The 18,459-nt window shown below is 37.9% G+C and overlaps 1 protein-coding gene across 5 annotated transcripts in view; it reads left to right on the plus strand.

The window, feature by feature from the left end:
• LOC5570685 (calmodulin-lysine N-methyltransferase) overlaps positions 1-18,238 on the plus strand; it is a 66,126-nt gene extending 47,888 nt beyond the window's left edge. For 3 of the 5 annotated variants that reach the window (XM_021847021.1, XM_021847022.1, XM_021847024.1), the window contains exon 2: positions 15,947-18,238. In XM_021847021.1, coding sequence (XP_021702713.1) covers positions 16,222-17,265 — 1,044 coding nt within the window. In that variant the 5' untranslated portion in view covers positions 15,947-16,221 and the 3' untranslated portion in view covers positions 17,266-18,238. Of the gene's footprint in view, positions 1-15,660; positions 15,890-15,946 lie in introns of those variants that run through there. The other 2 variants (XM_001659232.2, XM_021847023.1) reach the window with 2 other exon arrangements.
• The last annotated feature ends 221 nt before the right edge of the window (positions 18,239-18,459 follow it).

Here is an 18,459-nt window from a genome sequence, read left to right on the forward strand (position 1 = left end):
TGAACAATTCAAATCGACGTATTTTTTTCAAAACTGTTGATCCTGAAGCTTTTTATGGAATCCTTGGCATATATTTCAGGAATTCCTGTAATAATTTTTCCAAAAATCTGTCATGAATTCCTCTGACTTTTTTCTATTAAAAAAAAAATCACAAAGAATGCATTTGAAGACTACTGCAAACATTCAAATCAGAAATTTTATCAGAAAACACAATAAATTTACTATTTGAAGCTTTTCGCTATAGGAACCTGCGTCTTCAAAAATTTTCTCCCGACATATCCTCTTGTATTTGTCAACGAATTTCAACTGACATTTAGCAAGAGATTATATCAATTATTGTAGTAATACAATTGAAATTCATTGTTAGGGGGACATGGGGCAAGAAGGACACCCGGGGCAAAAGTGCCACCTCTAATTTCACGTAGTTCAAATCAATTTTTTGATGTTCAACGCAGGATAAGTATAAATTGAGTACTAATTGAGGGTTGTGTAAATATTTCAGTTAAAAATGTTAAGTACAAAAAATAAGAAAAATGTCTTTAACTCGCCAACGCAAAATATGCGAAATATTATAAGAATGTAAGATTGGAAAACAAGGTTTGACTCCCAATAAATAGAAAACATATTGATTTTTCCGCAAAGTATCGATGATTTTCAGTTGTTTAATATAGCTGTGAGGAATTTTTTTCGAAAAAGTTCTTTTGACATTAAATTTTACATATATAATAACAGTATGTCTTATGGGGCAAGAAGGACACCGCAATTTTCTCATATAAAATCAAATGAACTTTTATTTTTCTTGTTTAATATTGCATTAAATCAATGTTTCCTACTAAATAAAATCAAAATATACCATCTTTTGGTTTTTGAAAATTTTTACTATTATTGTTACAGTCAAATAAGATGAAAACTAAATTAATTTCGTAAAATTACTTTTCAACTATAAGTCAACTTTTATCCCTCAGTTTTTATCTTTACTTACTCTACAATTAGGGCGTTTAGGCGGGGAAATAATAATATACAACATTTGTGGCATTTTGCTAACATCATTTAGAACAAGAGGTGAGCTTGCCATCAAAAATTGTGCTAATCAACCATGATTTGAACCTATATATCTTAAGGTGTCCTTCTTGCCCCCATCCCCCCTATATCACAAAAACACCACTCTCAAGGAATTCTACTTTATGAGTTCACAGATATTTCTCCTGAGGATTCTGAACGATTCCACCAGAGTATTTTACAGGATGTTCATCTTAAAATGTCCCTCAAGAAATATTTATAGAGATATAATAAATAAACTATCCAGGGTGAACACTATTCAAAAACTATTTAAAAACTATCCGTATTTTAAAAAGTCTGAGATAAAAACTATAAAAACACAGATAGTTGTCCTGTTTTTAGAAAAACTTTCGTATACATGAACCAATAGAATCTTCAAAGCTCCTTAGTTATAACAGGACCTCCATGATATCAGAAGGAACATCATTGTTAAAAGGGAACGATATGAATTTCACTCAAGTGATTTTCTGAAAATCAAAGATTGTGGCAGAAATAAAAAAAAAACATGTATATACGTATTGGCGCAAAACTAATGAAAAAGAATTGTTTAGTTTATAATAAGCATTCAACAACGTAGCTATAAAATACAAAATTGGATTTTTTTTTGCATTAACCAGGGTTGATAATACTCCTCAACATCATCAGAGTTCGATATACTCTAAAGCAGCGTGCTGCCTTTGCCTCTTTGTGAGGGAGCGAAAAAATGCTAAGCAGAGAGGCAACGAAAAATGAGCGAGGAGGATGCAGCGCAAAACAGAACAGAGTAAAATTGCTACAATGTATCACCTATTTTAGTTTTGAAACTAGTGTGGTCATTAAGGGAACATGATCAGCGGATATCAGATCCGGTAGAGACCTTAAGAGGCTACTTCCTGAATTCATGCACTAATACCTTTCGGCGGCTAGAAATACATGATTTTCTATCCAGATGCGATTAATATCGTGTCATGGATGGTTTTGGAATCTCTTCTACTGTTGTCGTATGTTGGTTTGAGTGTTATGATTTTTAACAATAAAGTGAATTGATATCATCTTATGTATTTCCTCTTATTTTTGGCGTTGCGTCCTACCAGAGCCTATTTCTCAGTAGACTATTTCAAGGGCAGTTTAAGGCGAACTAGGCCGTCATTGAAATTTGTACACGTCGTTAATGATTGTTGCTGAATCATGTTTCAATTTTGAGTTAAGGCTAAGTAGCCCGTCATTCGTTTTAGCAAAAATGATGACTTTCCAGCTTGCATTCAAAAGTGATAAACTCAGCCTAGATAGTTTATATTGACTTGAAAAAGTATCACTGTACGCGCTAACATGCATAAAGTGTGCTGATACTTCTTCAGGTGTGTCAGTGCAAAACCAACTGATTTTCTTTGATTCTAAATCGTGAGATGAATTGGCAACAATCTGAGTACAGGGCTCGATTCCTGAGGTCATTCTACACTTCTGGGCCAATTTAAAAAAAAATCCCTAGAAAGAATCTCAAGAAACCTTGATATGAAGTTTTTTACTAAAAATTTCAATATAATTTATATGAAAATTACGCAATAGCACCGAAAAAAACTACAATATATCTCAAAGAGTTAGTCAAACTGTTCGCAACTAATGTATAACTAAACCGTTGTTTAAATTAGAAATATTTACAACTAACCCTACTTACTAGAGTTGCCTAAGTATGTTTATTACAGAGTTCAAATACAGCATGTATCAACCATTTGTTTCAAATTTGAGATGTTGCTCTAGTACGCTCACGACAATTTCAGAATGAGAACATACGCGCATGTCTACCATGGGACCGCAGACATCCACCTGACTGGTGCAATTTTTCTTCCGGCATTTGCATTAAATGACCAGCTCACTGAAGTATGCCGTATTTTATTCGCTTAATTGTCTTCGCTCTTGTCCTTTCATAAATGTGTTTAGAGATCCAACGATCAGCATCTTACACAGTGTAAATCGACAAAGATGTTTCATTTGAGCATACTTGCACTCATCGTTTTCTCTTCATTGGTGCACTCTTGACATTATTATTTAAAGCTGATTTACTTTTCCAAACAGTTTTGAGTGTTGTACGATGAAGGATCGCGATATCGTAAGCATTGCGGATGTGTTTATTTTGGCAGTCATTTACGATTAAGAAGATCGATGAAGTCAGTTAAGCCTTTATTAAACAATCCGTGTAAAAAATGTCGTTTCATTTGGTAAGTTGCGGGTTCCTAAGCTGGTTACGCAATCCGTAAAAGGTGATATTCGCATACAGTATACGTGTTTTTCACTACACGGGAAACACCATTGTACTAATGTCCCAAGGCTTTCGATAACTTTAATTACATCCCCATCAAGTACTGCCTCAGCACCAACACAACTGAATCCTGTTTCTTCCTCTACATGCAACGATAATAAGTTAAGGGGCTTCGTAACCGTGCTGTTACTGCTACCACGCATTTAGCCCCGTGGTGGCCAAAATGCGGCCCACGTTTCGTCTGGATCTTCTGAATGTGACAAACTTCGTACAATTTTTCGTCAGAAATGTATTTCGTTTGTGCTACTGGTTTTTATATGCTGGTTCATTGTCAAGTGTGATGCTTCTTTCAAAGGGCAAATCGTCCACTAAGTTCCGGATTTGGGCTTCGGGAGGCCCGGGTCAGATCTAATAAAGGGGACCCTTTTATACAAATTTCAGCACGTTTTGGGATTCCACAAACCAACGTATTGAATTTGCAAGAGATGATCGTTCCAAGGATATGAGAGGCCTAAATGCATAGTGGTGCAATTTACATTTTCGGTTGTGAGCTATATATATATTGCAAGATTCACCTGTTTTCAAACTTTTCAATTGTATTTTTAGATTATTTTGCCGTCCAATGGGAAAAATATTACAATTCGTAGAATATTGACAGAATTAGATCTGTGAATTGATCATCAGATTCTATGAAAAAGTGTCTAAGTTCTTAAAATTTGCCCATTTTGACAAACATATTCATATTTTGATACTAAGATATTTTGAAAACAAACAATTTACGATAAGTATAATCTATTACAAAGTTTTGCATTCAATCGAAGAGAACAAATTTGCTAAAACATGCCTGCTTCTAAATATTTACATTTCAAAAATACTCAAATTTAAAATTTTTGGCATTTTTTTCAATAGTATTTTTTTAATACCTTCCAAAATATTTAATGGAATTTGATTATTTCTCTTAAATCAAATTTCAAGTTATTTATGAAATGCAATTCAAATTTCAGGTCAATCGGTTTGTAAGAATCTGGCATACATTTCCCTAAACTTGAACATTTTATATGAAATTCAGCCTTTTTTTGTAAGAATTTCCCTTACACTTCAAGTTTCTGATAGAAATGCAAATATGTTTAAGTTTTGATAGGAACCCCATACACTCTTTAAGTTGAGCAATGTTTTACAGGTTTCGCCGTATTTTTTAAGATCCTGAAAAACGTTAAGCGCATTTAAATTCCAATATTTTTTTAAAACTTAATAGACAAGAATTTTGACAATTTTGGCTTAACATTCATGTTTTCTTGTAATATATTGAAGGATTATCATTGACCAAACTATACTGTGCGATTCAGATATTAGGTGAAGAACAAAATTTACTCAAATATTGGAAAGTTGACTTAAACGTTTGAATTATATGTTCAAATGTCTAAAGAGAAAATATTAGAAGATGTTCTAAAATTTGTTTGTTCTTAATTTTGATTCTTGGGTTCTTAATTGAGGGGCCCGGGGCATTTGCCCCCTTGGCACCCCCCAAATCTGGCCCTGCGTCCACTGGAAGCATAAGGGCGTGACCAGGGTAGACGTGATTAATTTATAATGAAATGTCAAACTCCAAAGGATTTTCGCGTCGCGTGACGTGTCTACCCTAGCCGACACCGTAACGTGTCGGTGTTTTTTAAAAAGCTTACACCTTGTATGCAGTTCTTACAAATGAATGAATTTATCAGCTTAATCAACTCTCACAGTTAATGTTAAGATTTTACCTGCCGCAGCTATATTTTCGACACTGAGCCGAACGCGACCTAAAAATCAATAAACAGATGAGATGAGTTTTTCTAAAACGAAATACTTAGTATTAAGTATAGAGAGTTGGAGTCCTAGTTATGTTGAAACTAGGGTTATTCGACTTATTGGAGAATTGTTTGATGCTATTGAGACATATACATCGAGAGTAGTACCAATTGCACAAAGTCCCTCGATCTGATACATATACATTTGAAATACTCTTCAATTAATTCTCTCTAGACAAATTATTCCAAATTTCATTGTCAATATTTGAAAGCAGCTTTCAACAATGGTAGAAAAATGACTTGCAAAGATATTTTATATTCTCCGTACCTCAATCTCACAGTGTAGATTTGGCCACTGAACATTCTTCAATTTGTTCTAGAAAGTCATGAATGATATGTCGAAGTCTTTAAAATTATGTTCGTGTGGATTTCCAAAAATATAATGGAAAGAACTTTCCAAAATTCTGTAAAAATGCGCTTGAAGGTACAGCAAAACTTTCAAGACATTGCTGAATTCATACAGTTTATTAGTTTTCTTATCAAAATTATGATACTTCTATCGAATGTTATTGTAATTTTATCAGACAACATTTACAAATACTTAATGCTTGAATGGGGGAAGGGTAGGGGCCTTCCTTAGCCGAGCGGTTAGAGTCCGCGGCTACAAAGCACAGCCATGCTGAAGGTGTCTGGGTTCGATTCCCGGTCGGTCCAGGATCTTTTCATAATGGAAATTTCCTTGACTTCCCTGGGCATAGAGTATCATCGTACTTGCCACACGATATACGAATGTGAAAATGGTAACTTTGGCAAAGAAAGCTCTCAGTTAATGACTGTGGAAGTGCTCATAAGAACACTAAGCTGAGAAGCAGGCTCTGTCCCAGTGAGGACGTAATGTCACGAAGAAGAAGGGTAGGCATAGGCAAACAAAAGCGTTACGGAAGAGGAGTGAAGTGGTCGAAATTTTTTAATATTAGCCTTACCTAATAAATGGGTACCGTAAAACGGGGTAACTTTGATAATGCGGGTAACTTTGATAGTGCGAGACCCACAACATATTAAACGAAATAACGAAGTTTCTGTTAATCAGTTAAGCAAAACGAATGCAAAAGTAAAGAGTATTAGTATGGCACTTCATGTCAAAGCTATTTTCATTGGAATCAAGTGCATTTGAGGCTTTTTATACGAATATTAAAAATTGACACAATTTTAGCATTTTCGAAACGCTTGCAAACAATCTGTTCTACGATCACTATTTGATGTAGTTTTGAATAGTTGGCCACTTATCTTTGACAGCCTAGTTATCATAGAACTTGAATACGGTCTCAAATCTCTTAGCGAATAGCATTTCACATACTGGGACCATTTCTGTAATCTAAGTCAGAAATTTCCATATAACGTTAAACGCCTAGAGGTATGCAATGCCCTACAAATGTTCGTTATTCATTCAATTTTGTTCGATACATACTCCATTATCAAAGTTATCCCAAAACAGAAAACCAACTTTCGATTATATGAAAAATTATATATCCATTCATAATAAATCTTTTGGAAATCTATCGACTGCAATCGATAGCTAGGATGCCAGTTCTTGTTTTAACAATATAAATTATTATTCTTTGAAACAGCATGCATAAATATTCAAGTTTTCTTCGAAAAAACTATCAAAGTTACCCCGTTTTACGGTACTACGTAGAAATCTGTATTTTTGAATACTGTTGTTCTTTGATTATATATTTACTAGAGCCATAGAGCCAACTTAAACGAAATCCACAGAACATTTATGAATAAGGCCAGGGTAGCCAGGGTTGTTTCACTAATGTGTGGAATGAGCACACCTTGAAAACTACATAGATTTTTGAAATTTCATCTGACATAACATGCAACCCCAAAACTGACAAGGAAATAAAGTAATAAGCGTGTTATAAGGCAGTGTACCAAACTCAAAGCAAAAACTGCTCATAATGCCCCGAATGGCTCTTTCAAATTTCATCGTTTTAGAATGATGTTTGACTGTTAGAATGTACTCTGATCTTTTTGCACGGAGTGTTTATAAATACTTATTACACACAAGTGTTATGAAAAAAAAAATAGATTATATAAGATAGTTTCACAACTAAAAATAGGATGCAAATATCACCTCATTGGTACAACATCGTTTCGAAAAATGACATTAATTCGTGAACTTTATAAGACAACGAAAATCATGCGGTTCAAGTATATTCATTTAAAAATTGTTGGAAATCACGTAAAAATCCGAAGATTATATTGCAATTTCAAAGAAAACTTTCCGTTTTGCGGTCCAACGAAAAGCTACCCCAGCTGTCACATCACTGATTTGTACTGGTAAATCATCAGTAGGCTTCAATGATACCTTGGATACCGTCTTGATGATTGTTGTTTGTTGCTATTTTCAACACCGTTTTCTCTTTCAAGCATACTATGATTGAATTGTTTGCTTCAATGATAGAATGATTTCGAAGCCTGCGGTAGAACTTTGACAGATGCGGTAGAACTCGGTGGCTACCGCAAACCGGAAAATTTTCTTAATAACCGTAATATAATATGTTCAGCACTTTTATTGATTTTTCTTTAAGGTGGCCAAACTACCCTACTTCTCCCATAAGGAATACATTAAACAAAAACAAATCTGAAAACGTGTTCTGAATGGAATCAATCGCATGTAATAAAAGTTTGATTTGTTTCCTTGTTTCCTGTATTGGTTCGATAAGCATTTGTTAGATTAAATGAGTTAGACTATTAGGATTTCAGAATAAACAACTATATTTAGCATGCTGTTCTAGTATGAGATTGTGTGGGACCAAAATGTAATTTGTTCAATTTTTACAAGCCCAATTTTGGGAGAAACGTGCTCAACTTTGAGATTCTCAGTGTGATTATTTTATTCTTCTCTTAAACATCATTGTCAAGCCGATTTTCAAAAAAAAAAATGGGGTTGCGCAGAAAGATATGTTCTAAGTACTGTAAAAGTGCACCTGACAATGTGCAAAGTGGCATATAGGGTGTCCCAGAAAGTATGGGCACGACTTCACCATACTACCATTTCAAGACCAGTGATGATAAAAATCTGATTTTTACACATTTGATTACTGTACCCAACAAGAACAGATTACAATTTTTAATGGATAATTTAATTATAAATGTGTTGATTACGTAACATTTTTTTGAAGCATCTCTTATCAGTCTCGCGCAAAACGCGTTATTTTTGAGCCACTTTGTTTTACAACATTTGTTCTGTGTCAAAAAGTGCGTATAATAAAAATCTGAAAAAATATATTTATCAGCGACGATATGATAATTGATCAGACTATCACTTATTCGAATTGAAATTTAAAACTTCAGCATGTAAAATTTGTATTTGAATTAAAAATACAGTTCCATCCGTTGTCGATTTGAGAATGGTCGAAAAATAAATCCGAATAATTACGTAAAAACATGAATAAATAAAAAATTAAGGTTGCCTATCCAAGAGAATAGGGATTAACTTTTCATGAATCTGAAATATATTATTTTTATTACTATTTCAAATACCTGAAGAGTTATATTTTCGTGATGTTGTCTTATGTGGAGAGAAAAATACGATATATTAATAAATTAACCATTTTTTCAAGTGTTCAATTTCAAGTTTTATGTAAAACATACCTCACTTTGGTATTTGATTGCTATTGAGGGCTGCTGGAGGTATTGAACTACTTTTGAAAAATTTCACTTTTATATGAAAATCCACCAAGTATTATTTAGGTATTACAATACCTGCTCTTGTTATCAGCTTGGCATTTGTAGAAAGTATTTGAGGTATTTTACCTCTTATGCAGGGCTCATTCATACCTCATTCAGGTTGTAAGTAATGGAAATTATCTGGTATGGAATACCTCAGTTTGGTATTCAGTAGTTATTTTCTTCTGCTCGGGTATCCAGCCAGGTATTTCAGTATGGGATGGTGTGGGACCAAAGTTTTATTTGTTTTGATATAACTTTAAAATTTCGCTTATTTTTATAAAGCACAGTTTTTTGTCATTTGTAATAATCACGTCAAGTCAGTTTTTGATCAGTAGAGTCCAATTTTGGGAGAAAAATGCTGTTTTATTTCGTGATTTTCAGCATGAATAGGGTATTTATAATAAGATATAATTCATTCCTTGCTGTGCGCTTGAACAAGACAGTTCAGTCTTTGGCAGTCGGTAGTTTTTTTTTTTTGGTTTTTTCTCCCACCGCCCGAGTGGGTTTTTACCAGTGCAGTTTACTTCTGTAGTGCTATAGACCGCGCACCGTGAAGGAAGCGAACCAGATTGGCAAAGGTCAACTGGTATCGTGCCACCATTTGATTAATATTATCACCATCATCCCCCGGTGATTGGTTCCCCGCATACATCAGTGTAGCAGACCAGCAGCGGTCATCGAACGGGAACGGATAAGTATCAATTTGTATACCTACTCCACATCTATTGAATTGCTTTCGCATCTCCGAACAAACAGTGTTGAGTTCAAGGTTGTTTGTTGTTTCTCCTCTGTCTCTCTCCCGGTGCAATTTCGGTCGTATAGGGGAGTTGGGTACAAAATAGCCCACTGATTGGTTAAGTTTTTTTTCTCGATATTTTTTTTTGTTTATTTATTTTGCCTATTTAGGGGAGGTGTGTACAAAATAGTCCACTGATAGGTTAATTTATTTTTCTGCATTTTTTTGTTTTTTTTTATTATTATTATTTTTATTATTTGGTTGCGGTTGAATTCTTTTCCGCATGGACGAATCGGATGGAGGCGATACGCCTCCTAAAGATCTCGTTGCTCGAACGCGGTTTTATCAACCGTCTTCGGCTGGGCCTTGGGTTGTCTATTTCCGGCGCAAAAATAAGATTTTGAATGTGCTCTCGATCTCTAGAGAGCTGACGCGTAAATATCCTGGGACCGTTATTCACCAAGTGAAGCAATCCAAGCTGCGTGTAACTGCACCTAGTTACAAAGCAGCGAATGAGATTGCTCAGCATGAGGCTTTTACTGTGGAGTACTTTATCTACATACCCGCCAGAGAGGTCGAGGTGGAAGGGAAAATTATCGACGCGAGTCTGACATGTGAAGACATTAAGACTGGCAAAGGCATTTTTGAGAACCGGTCCATTCCTGATGTGGCTATACTGGATTGTAAACAATTGCAATCAGTTTCCATGGAAGGAAATAAGAAAGTGTTTTCGCCGTCAGCCTCGTTTCGTGTAACTTTTCCTGGTTCCGTTCTCCCGAAATTTGTTTGCATCGATAGTGTTTTTTACCCAGTGCGCCTATACGTGCCGAAGGTATTTAATTGTACCAACTGCAAACAGCTTGGTCATAGTGCTAGCTTTTGCGACAACAAGCCCCGTTGTGGCAAATGCAACCAAGCTCACTTGGAAGATGCTTGCACACAGGAAGCTGTAAAATGCAGCTACTGTCGTGAGGATCTTCATGACTTGCAGAAGTGCCCGGCATACAAAAGGCGCATTCGAAATGAGAGTCGCTCCATTGTGAAGCGCTCCAAGAAGACATATGCGGAAATGGTTAAATCTTTAAAAAAATCCGCAGAAGAGTCTTCATCAGCCATCCCAGTTGGTAACTCTTTTCAAGAGTTGTCTTCCGATGAAGCGAACGACGACGAAACCGATGGGGGAGATTCTTCGGAGGTACACGCACCCGGTAAAAGAAAGTCTCCATCTTCTCCGGGACTGCGCCGTAAGGTATTGAAATCTTCCCTCAGAAGTTTGCCTAATCCCAAAGGAGGTGGGGCAAATTTAAAAATCCCGAAGAAACAGGTCTTTGATGCTTCCGTTCCATGTTGCAGCAAAGATCTGCCGCCCCCGCCTCCACCGACTAAATACACTTTGAAAAGAAGCTCTAGACAAGATAGCAAGAAAAAAGCTACTGAAGTCCCTCGCTCTTCCTCGAAAACCCCCCGGGCTAAGCGAGGACTGTTAACTTTTACGGCCCTTGTGGATCGCATATGTAACGCTCTCGGAGTTTCAGACTCATTCAGAGGCATACTCGACCTTTTTCTCCCCGCAATAGAAGAGTATCTCAGGGAATTAACTATTTCGTGGCCCCTCCTTGCTTCGATCATATCTTTCGATGGCTAATTCATCAAGTGAGGTACAAGATATGATAACTGTGCTACAGTGGAACTGTCATAGTCTAAAACCTAAATTAGACACATTTAAGTTTTTGCTTCACAATTCCGATTGTGATATATTTGCACTCTGTGAAACATGGCTTTCTTCTGAAGATGATCTTAACTTCTACGATTTTAACATTATACGCCAGGATCGAGATGATAATTACGGGGGTGTGCTTTTAGGGATCAAAAAGTGCCATTCATTCTACAGAATCCCCATCCCGACTCTTCCAGGCATAGAAATCGTTGCTTGCCAAATAAACGTAAAGGGTAAAGATCTTTGCGTAGCTTCTGTTTACATTCCTCCAAGAGTTTCAATAAACCGCCGTCTTCTTTGGAATGCAGTCTCCATGCTCTCATCTCCAGTTTTAATACTGGGTGATATGAACTCACATGGTACTGGATGGGGCGAATCTTATGACGATTATAGAGCGGCTATTTTCTATGACTTATGCGACGATTTCAACTTGAACATTTTGAACACAGGTGAAGCGACACGTATTTCATCCGACGGCAAAGAAAGCCGCATTGACCTATCTTTGGGTTCAAGTTCACTATCATTCGATTGCATGTGGAAGGTGATTGATGACCCCCATGGTAGTGATCACTTGCCCATAATAACCTCTATCAGAAATAATCTTGAAAGGTCAGAACAGTCAATTCAGGTTCCTTTTGACCTCACTAGGAATATCGATTGGCAAAAATTTGCATCAGCGGTAACTTTCGGTATCGAATCATTCAACACTCTCCCACCGTTGGATGAGTATCGATTCCTAACAGAATTGATTTATAAAAGTGCATTAGAATCCCAAAAACAACGAGTTCCAAGTGCATCCTTCAAAAGACGACCAGGCACGCCTGGTTGGGATGATGAATGCACTCAGTTGTATCGAGAAAAATCTAATGCCTTCAAAGCTTTTCGTAGATATGGTACCTCAGAACTTTATTTAGAGTACTCGAAGCTCGAAAAAAGACTGAAGAATCTTATTAAAGCGAAGAAGCGTAGCTATTGGCGACGTTTCATCGATGGCCTCTCACGAGAAACTTCAATGACGACGCTTTGGAGAGTGGCTCGCAACATGCGAAACCGCTCATCCTCAAATGAGAGTGACGAATACTCCAATCGTTGGATATTCAACTTCGCAAAAAAGGTCTGTCCAGACTCAGTTCCAGCTCATCCGCCTTTTTGGGAAACTCCAAGAGACGATTCTTTGGACAGACCATTCACTATGCTGGAATTTTCTATGGCTCTTCTTTCATCAAACAACTCCTCTCCGGGACGCGATATGATTAAGTTCAATCTTCTTAAAAATCTCCCCGATATCGCTAAAAGACGGTTACTTGACCTGTTCAACTCATTCATGGAGCACAACATTGTTCCACCTGAATGGAGACAGGTCAAAGTAATAGCAATTCAAAAGCCTGGGAAACCAGCGTCTGATCATAATTCATACCGCCCGATCGCTATGTTATAATGTTTAAGGAAATTGTTCGAAAAAATGATCCTATCGCGACTCGACCACTGGGTCGAATCAAACAACATGCTTTCCAGTACACAATTTGGCTTTCGCAAGGGCAAAGGAACAAACGATTGTCTAGCGTTGCTTTCATCAGATATTCAACTAGCCTTTGCGGACAAGGAGCAATTGGCTTCGGTTTTCTTGGATATTAAGGGCGCTTTTGATTCAGTTTCCATAGAAATATTGTCAGAAAATTTGCACAATAGTGGACTACCTGGAATATTGAATAATTTCTTGTACAATCTGTTGTCAGAAAAACACATGAGCTTCACTCTCGGTCAACTGACAACTTCGAGAATTAGCTATATGGGCCTTCCCCAAGGCTCATGTCTGAGTCCCTTGCTTTATAATTTTTATGTTAAAGATATTGACAACTGTTTGGAAGAACCATGCACGCTAAGACAACTTGCAGATGATGCTGTGGTTTCTATGAAGGGCCCACGAGCGGAAATCTTGCAAAGACCATTGCAAAATTCCCTTGATAATCTATCCACTTGGGCTAGAAATTTAGGGATCGAGTTTGCTCCGCAAAAAACTCAACTGGTCGTATTTTCAAGGAAGCGGAACCCTGCCCAACTAAAGCTTAAGCTTTTGGGAACAGACATCGACCAGTCTTTGACTTCAAAATACCTTGGGGTCTGGTTTGATTCAAAAGGCACTTGGCGAACTCATATTAGGTATTTAACGGAAAAATGTCAACAAAGGATCAATTTTCTACGAACAATTACCGGAACATGGTGGGGTGCTCACCCGGAAGACCTCATAAAACTCTATAAAACAACCATTCTCTCTGTTCTAGAGTATGGCTCTTTCTGTTTTCTCTCAGCAGCAAACTGCCACTTGATTAAATTGGAACGAATTCAATATCGTTGTTTGCGTATCGCCTTAGGGTGTATGCACTCAACACATAATGCGAGCCTAGAGGTTCTGGCAGGGGTTTTACCGCTACAGAACCGATTCTGGGAGCTCTCGCTAAGAATACTTATTAAGTGTGGAGTGAGCAACACACTCGTCATCGAAAACTTTGAAGAATTGCTCAAACTGAACACTCAGTCAAAATTCATGAGAGTTTATCTCTACTACATGTCATCTGACATTAGCCTTCCATGTTATAACCCTCCACGTGTACGCTTCACCAATGACAGTTCTTCTGTTGAATATGATCTGTCCATGAAACAAGCTATTCATGGAATTCCAGATCAACTTCGATGTATAACTATTCCACGTATTTTCAACGCAAAGTTCCAGAATGTTGATTCCTACAGGAGATATTTCACTGACGGGTCTCGTATAAATGGATCCACTGGTTTCGGTGTCTTCAATGAAAATTCTTCCGCCTTCCGAAAACTTCAGGAACCTTGCACGGTTTATGTTGCTGAGCTGGCAGCAATCAACTTCGCTTTGGGGATGATCTCAAACATGCCCGCAGACCACTTCTTCATCTTTTCGGATAGTCTCAGTTCAATCGAGGCACTCCGATCGATGAAACCCGTAAAGCATGCATCTTACTTTCTTACAAAAATAAGAGAGCAGATGTGTGCACTGGTCGAAAGATCATACAAGATTACCTTTGTATGGGTCCCCTCACATTGCCTAATTTATGGCAATGAGAAGGCGGACTCTCTCGCAAAGGTGGGCGCTGAGGAAGGTGAGATTTATGATAGACGAATTTCACACGATGAATTTTTTCATTTAGTACGTCAAAGTTCTCTTCGCGGTTGGCAAAGCGATTGGCTAAATGGCCAACTGGGACGGTGGTTACATTCCATAATTCCTAGAGTTTCCTTGCGAGCCTGGTGGAAAGGTTTGGACGTAAGTCGAGATTTCATTCGCGTGATGTCAAGACTTATGTCCAACCATTACTCGCTAGATGCACATCTCCACAGGATTAACCTCGCGCTGAGCAATATTTGTAATAGGTGTGGTTCCGGTTATGATGACATCGATCACGTAGTTTGGCAGTGCCCGGATATGGACGCCTCCAGAGCGCAACTTTTGGATACCCTTGCGGCCCGAGGTAGGCAACCCTATGTTCCAGTTAGAGATGTGTTGGGCACCCGCGATCTTATTTATATGGTCGCAATTTACGATTTTCTTCGCTCGTCTTGTATAAAAGTTTAATTCTCTTGTGTTCTCTTCCCCAGTTTTTTTTTTTGTGTTTTGTCCACTTTGTGTTGGATTGAGGATCCTGGCCATCCGGCAGTCGAATACCGGCAAGAAATCGCTACCAACGCCATGAAACGAGAATCAAGATGCCACGTTATACCTCCCGGATGAGCTGCTGAGAACCCTGATTCCAATCCCTACCATGTCCTTCCTTCAAAAATTGTGACCACTAACCTCGAGCTGCCACGAGTACCCTGGCTCCATCCCATATTAATGTTGAAAAAGCCAATTAATTGTATGTAATAAAAAATACAAAAAATGAATTTCGGCTCCGTAAAGCGTTAAACGCATTTGAGCCTCAAATAAACGAACTAGATAAAAAAAAAAAAAATAAGATATAATTGTTCATAGGTGAGTGTTGCGCACCACATGAAAATTATAAATGATTCACCCCACTGATTATTTGTTTTTATGAAACATACGAATTCGTGTCCGTCGTCGATTCATTTTGCTAAATTTTCGCTCAATTGATTTGTCCATTTAGCACTCGTATGTAAATGGATTTGACAAGATAAGCTAATTGAATTCCATTTACCATTATTGCAGTCATACACGCACGGGTTGGTTTTTAACGAGCGTCAGAAGCAAAAACGCCATAATTTCACCACGTTGTTGTAGTTTGTATTCCCGAGGTCATGCTATTTGGATTTTTTATCGGACCCAGCTGATTGGTGTTGCTTACGAACTGTTCCTAGGTTGATATGCACACAGATGTTTTCGGTCAGAAGACTGAAGGAAATTTCCATTAAATGTATCCACTACAGTCAGTATGTCGGATGCAATCCAACTTCTGACAGGGATCTGCGTTTGAGTGGTTTTATTGATTCTGGGCGAAAAGGTTCGATTTCAGTTGGATTCGTTTCTTTCCACTCAAGTGCTCCCGCGATGAGGCAACGAAGGTTTCCCGGGAGCTCTGACTAAGTCAATCACTATAGTGCACTTATTCTTTCGTTGGAACCATTGAAAGGTTTTCAGATATAAATAAACGGATGGTGATGTATTTCAATTGCTCTTTTCGTTACAGGAATCGATGTACCTGGATGTTACAAATTAAGCGAGCAGCTAGTCGTTTCCGCTAGATCAAGCGAAGGCAGATTTTTAATTGGACCTTAAGCCAACGCGCGAAAGTTCAAACGGTGATCCTGGTCGTTAGACGTTTTAATATGAACGGTTGCTGACATACATATCGTTCGTAGGGACGGAAGGCTGAAGTTCGCTATGGTATAGAACCCTCTCTCTCACTACAACAACGTCGACAACAGCGGTGAAAGATAGGACGCGAAAGATTGACAACAGGTGATGTCAACGTCAGACGGCGGGCGCAGTAATTTAATTAAATCCCAGTACGACGCTATCACGTCAAGCTCTGCGATAGAGCTGCTGAAGATTGCGGCCACTGCACGCCATGGCGTTTGCGACGTCGAAGGGCAAAACGACGGAGGAACGAACGAAAATAGTCACCACATTAGCGGCGGAACTCCGAACGATGGTCAGAGTAAAACTGTGAACGCAAGACGACGGTGGAAGCTATTGGCCAAAGCACTGAGACATGACTCTAGTGAGGATGATCAGTTTGCAAAGTTCAACTTGATCGAGTTTGATCGAGCGTATGACGAGAAGGATGAGAACATTTTCGTTTACCGACTGGCCGATCGCTATAGGTTGAAGATTCGGCTCATCGGTGAACGACCTTGGACGGCGTCTGAGTTGATCGGATTCAACAATACTGGGAACATTTGTGTGTGGCCTTCGGAAGAGGCCTTAGCCTATTATATTTTGTCTCGATTGAATATTTTCGAAAACACCAACGTTCTAGAATTAGGGGGCGGAATGACATGCCTAGCGGGGCTCGTATTGGCGAAATATGGTAATCCGTCTTTTGTTCACGTTACCGATGGAAACGATTTATCAGTGGAAAATGTTAGGAAATCACTGAACATGAATAAGTTCAACTGTACGATTAAGACCTCCGTCTTGAAGTGGGAATCAGTTTCTCTTGATCAGTGCGGAAAGTATCCCGACAGTGGCCGGTATCAATTTATTCTTTCAGCAGATTGCCTCTTTTTTGATGAATCTCGTTCGCATTTAATCGATGCCATCTGGTTGTTCATGGCTGATGAAGGAGTAGCTTTGATAACAGCTCCACGTCGAGGAAATACGCTGTCTCAATTCCTCAACGAATGCGTCGCTCGTGGGTTCTACTACGAACTACTGCACTGTTACAACGAGTTAATCTGGAATAAACATCTGGCACTGATCAAGACCGACGGTTATGATGAGAATATCCACTATCCTTTGTTGATTAAAATGTACAAAAAAGATTACAATTTATGGCATATCTGATTATGTGGGTAGGAGCCACGTGGTATAGGTGATCTCATAGTGCAGGTACTAGGTATTTCAAAGAGATATAAAAACCATATGCGCTTAATGTTCTTTTGCACCTTAGCGAATAATAGTGTGTTCTAGTCAATTACAAAACGATGGATCTATAAATGCGATAGAGCATTACGTTGACTATTGATAGGATTAGTTAGAATTAGCAATAAGACGCAACGTCGTAGTTAATACTGAACACATAGACCCGAGTTAAATGAGAGGATATTCCCATACAGACTGACCTTTCCCGTTGTTTTTAGATTGGTGGATCTGTGAGTGTTAGGCTCTTTGGAGGCTCGTGTTGAGTGAATGTTTTAATTTTATAAGGGAAAAGCACCAGTTTGACCACACTTTTTGAACGTTAAAACCACCATTTATCCAGATGATAAGTGAATAAAAAGATTTCAGTCCATATTTGAACGAAACATTTCCGGATCCTAAAAAAAAAAAACGTTGTGAAACATCTGTGCCAGTAAGTTTTTATAACGAGGCTTAATTCATGACTTTGTGATTGTAACCATAATAAAATCAAAATTGTTACTTTGGTGGGGATTGTCAAATTATGGATAAACTCGTCAATAACGATTTTTGTAACGTAAAAGAGCGTTTATTCCGCTATGACAAAAATTGATATTAGCACTTCAGTAGTTGCACTGTTGCATTTTTTTAGAACGATGGTGAAAAAAATGACGCTTATCGTACACAGCAGCAGTGTGGTGATTCTAAGAGTGGCATACTACACAACGACTGAAAGTTGATTATCCAAACAAATGCACCTACCTGAGAGTTTTTCATCAAAGCTTTATTATATGCACTGTAAAAGTATGTTAAAGGTTACGGGTTGGAATACCGTGGGTTTCAAAAAATGCTCGAGTAAACTACAGCTTCTTCTCATACGTACGACGTGTATTGGTTTTAAGGCTGTTATCATGACTGGCTTGAGATACTGACAAAACAAGTCTTTTAACTATCACTATACGAAGCTACATTTCATGAGCTTACTTCGTCATGTCGCAATTTAAATATTGTTTCCTATTAAAATTTCTATCTTATTTCTTCTTCTTCTTCTTCTTCATGGCATTAACGTACCCACTGGGTCAGAGCCTGCTACTCAGCTTAGTGTTCTTATGAGCACTTCCACATTCAAAATAATCTAAA

Source organism: Aedes aegypti, chromosome 2 (genome assembly GCF_002204515.2).
Source record: "Aedes aegypti strain LVP_AGWG chromosome 2, AaegL5.0 Primary Assembly, whole genome shotgun sequence".
In the NCBI taxonomy this organism is placed as follows: domain Eukaryota; kingdom Metazoa; phylum Arthropoda; class Insecta; order Diptera; family Culicidae; genus Aedes; species Aedes aegypti.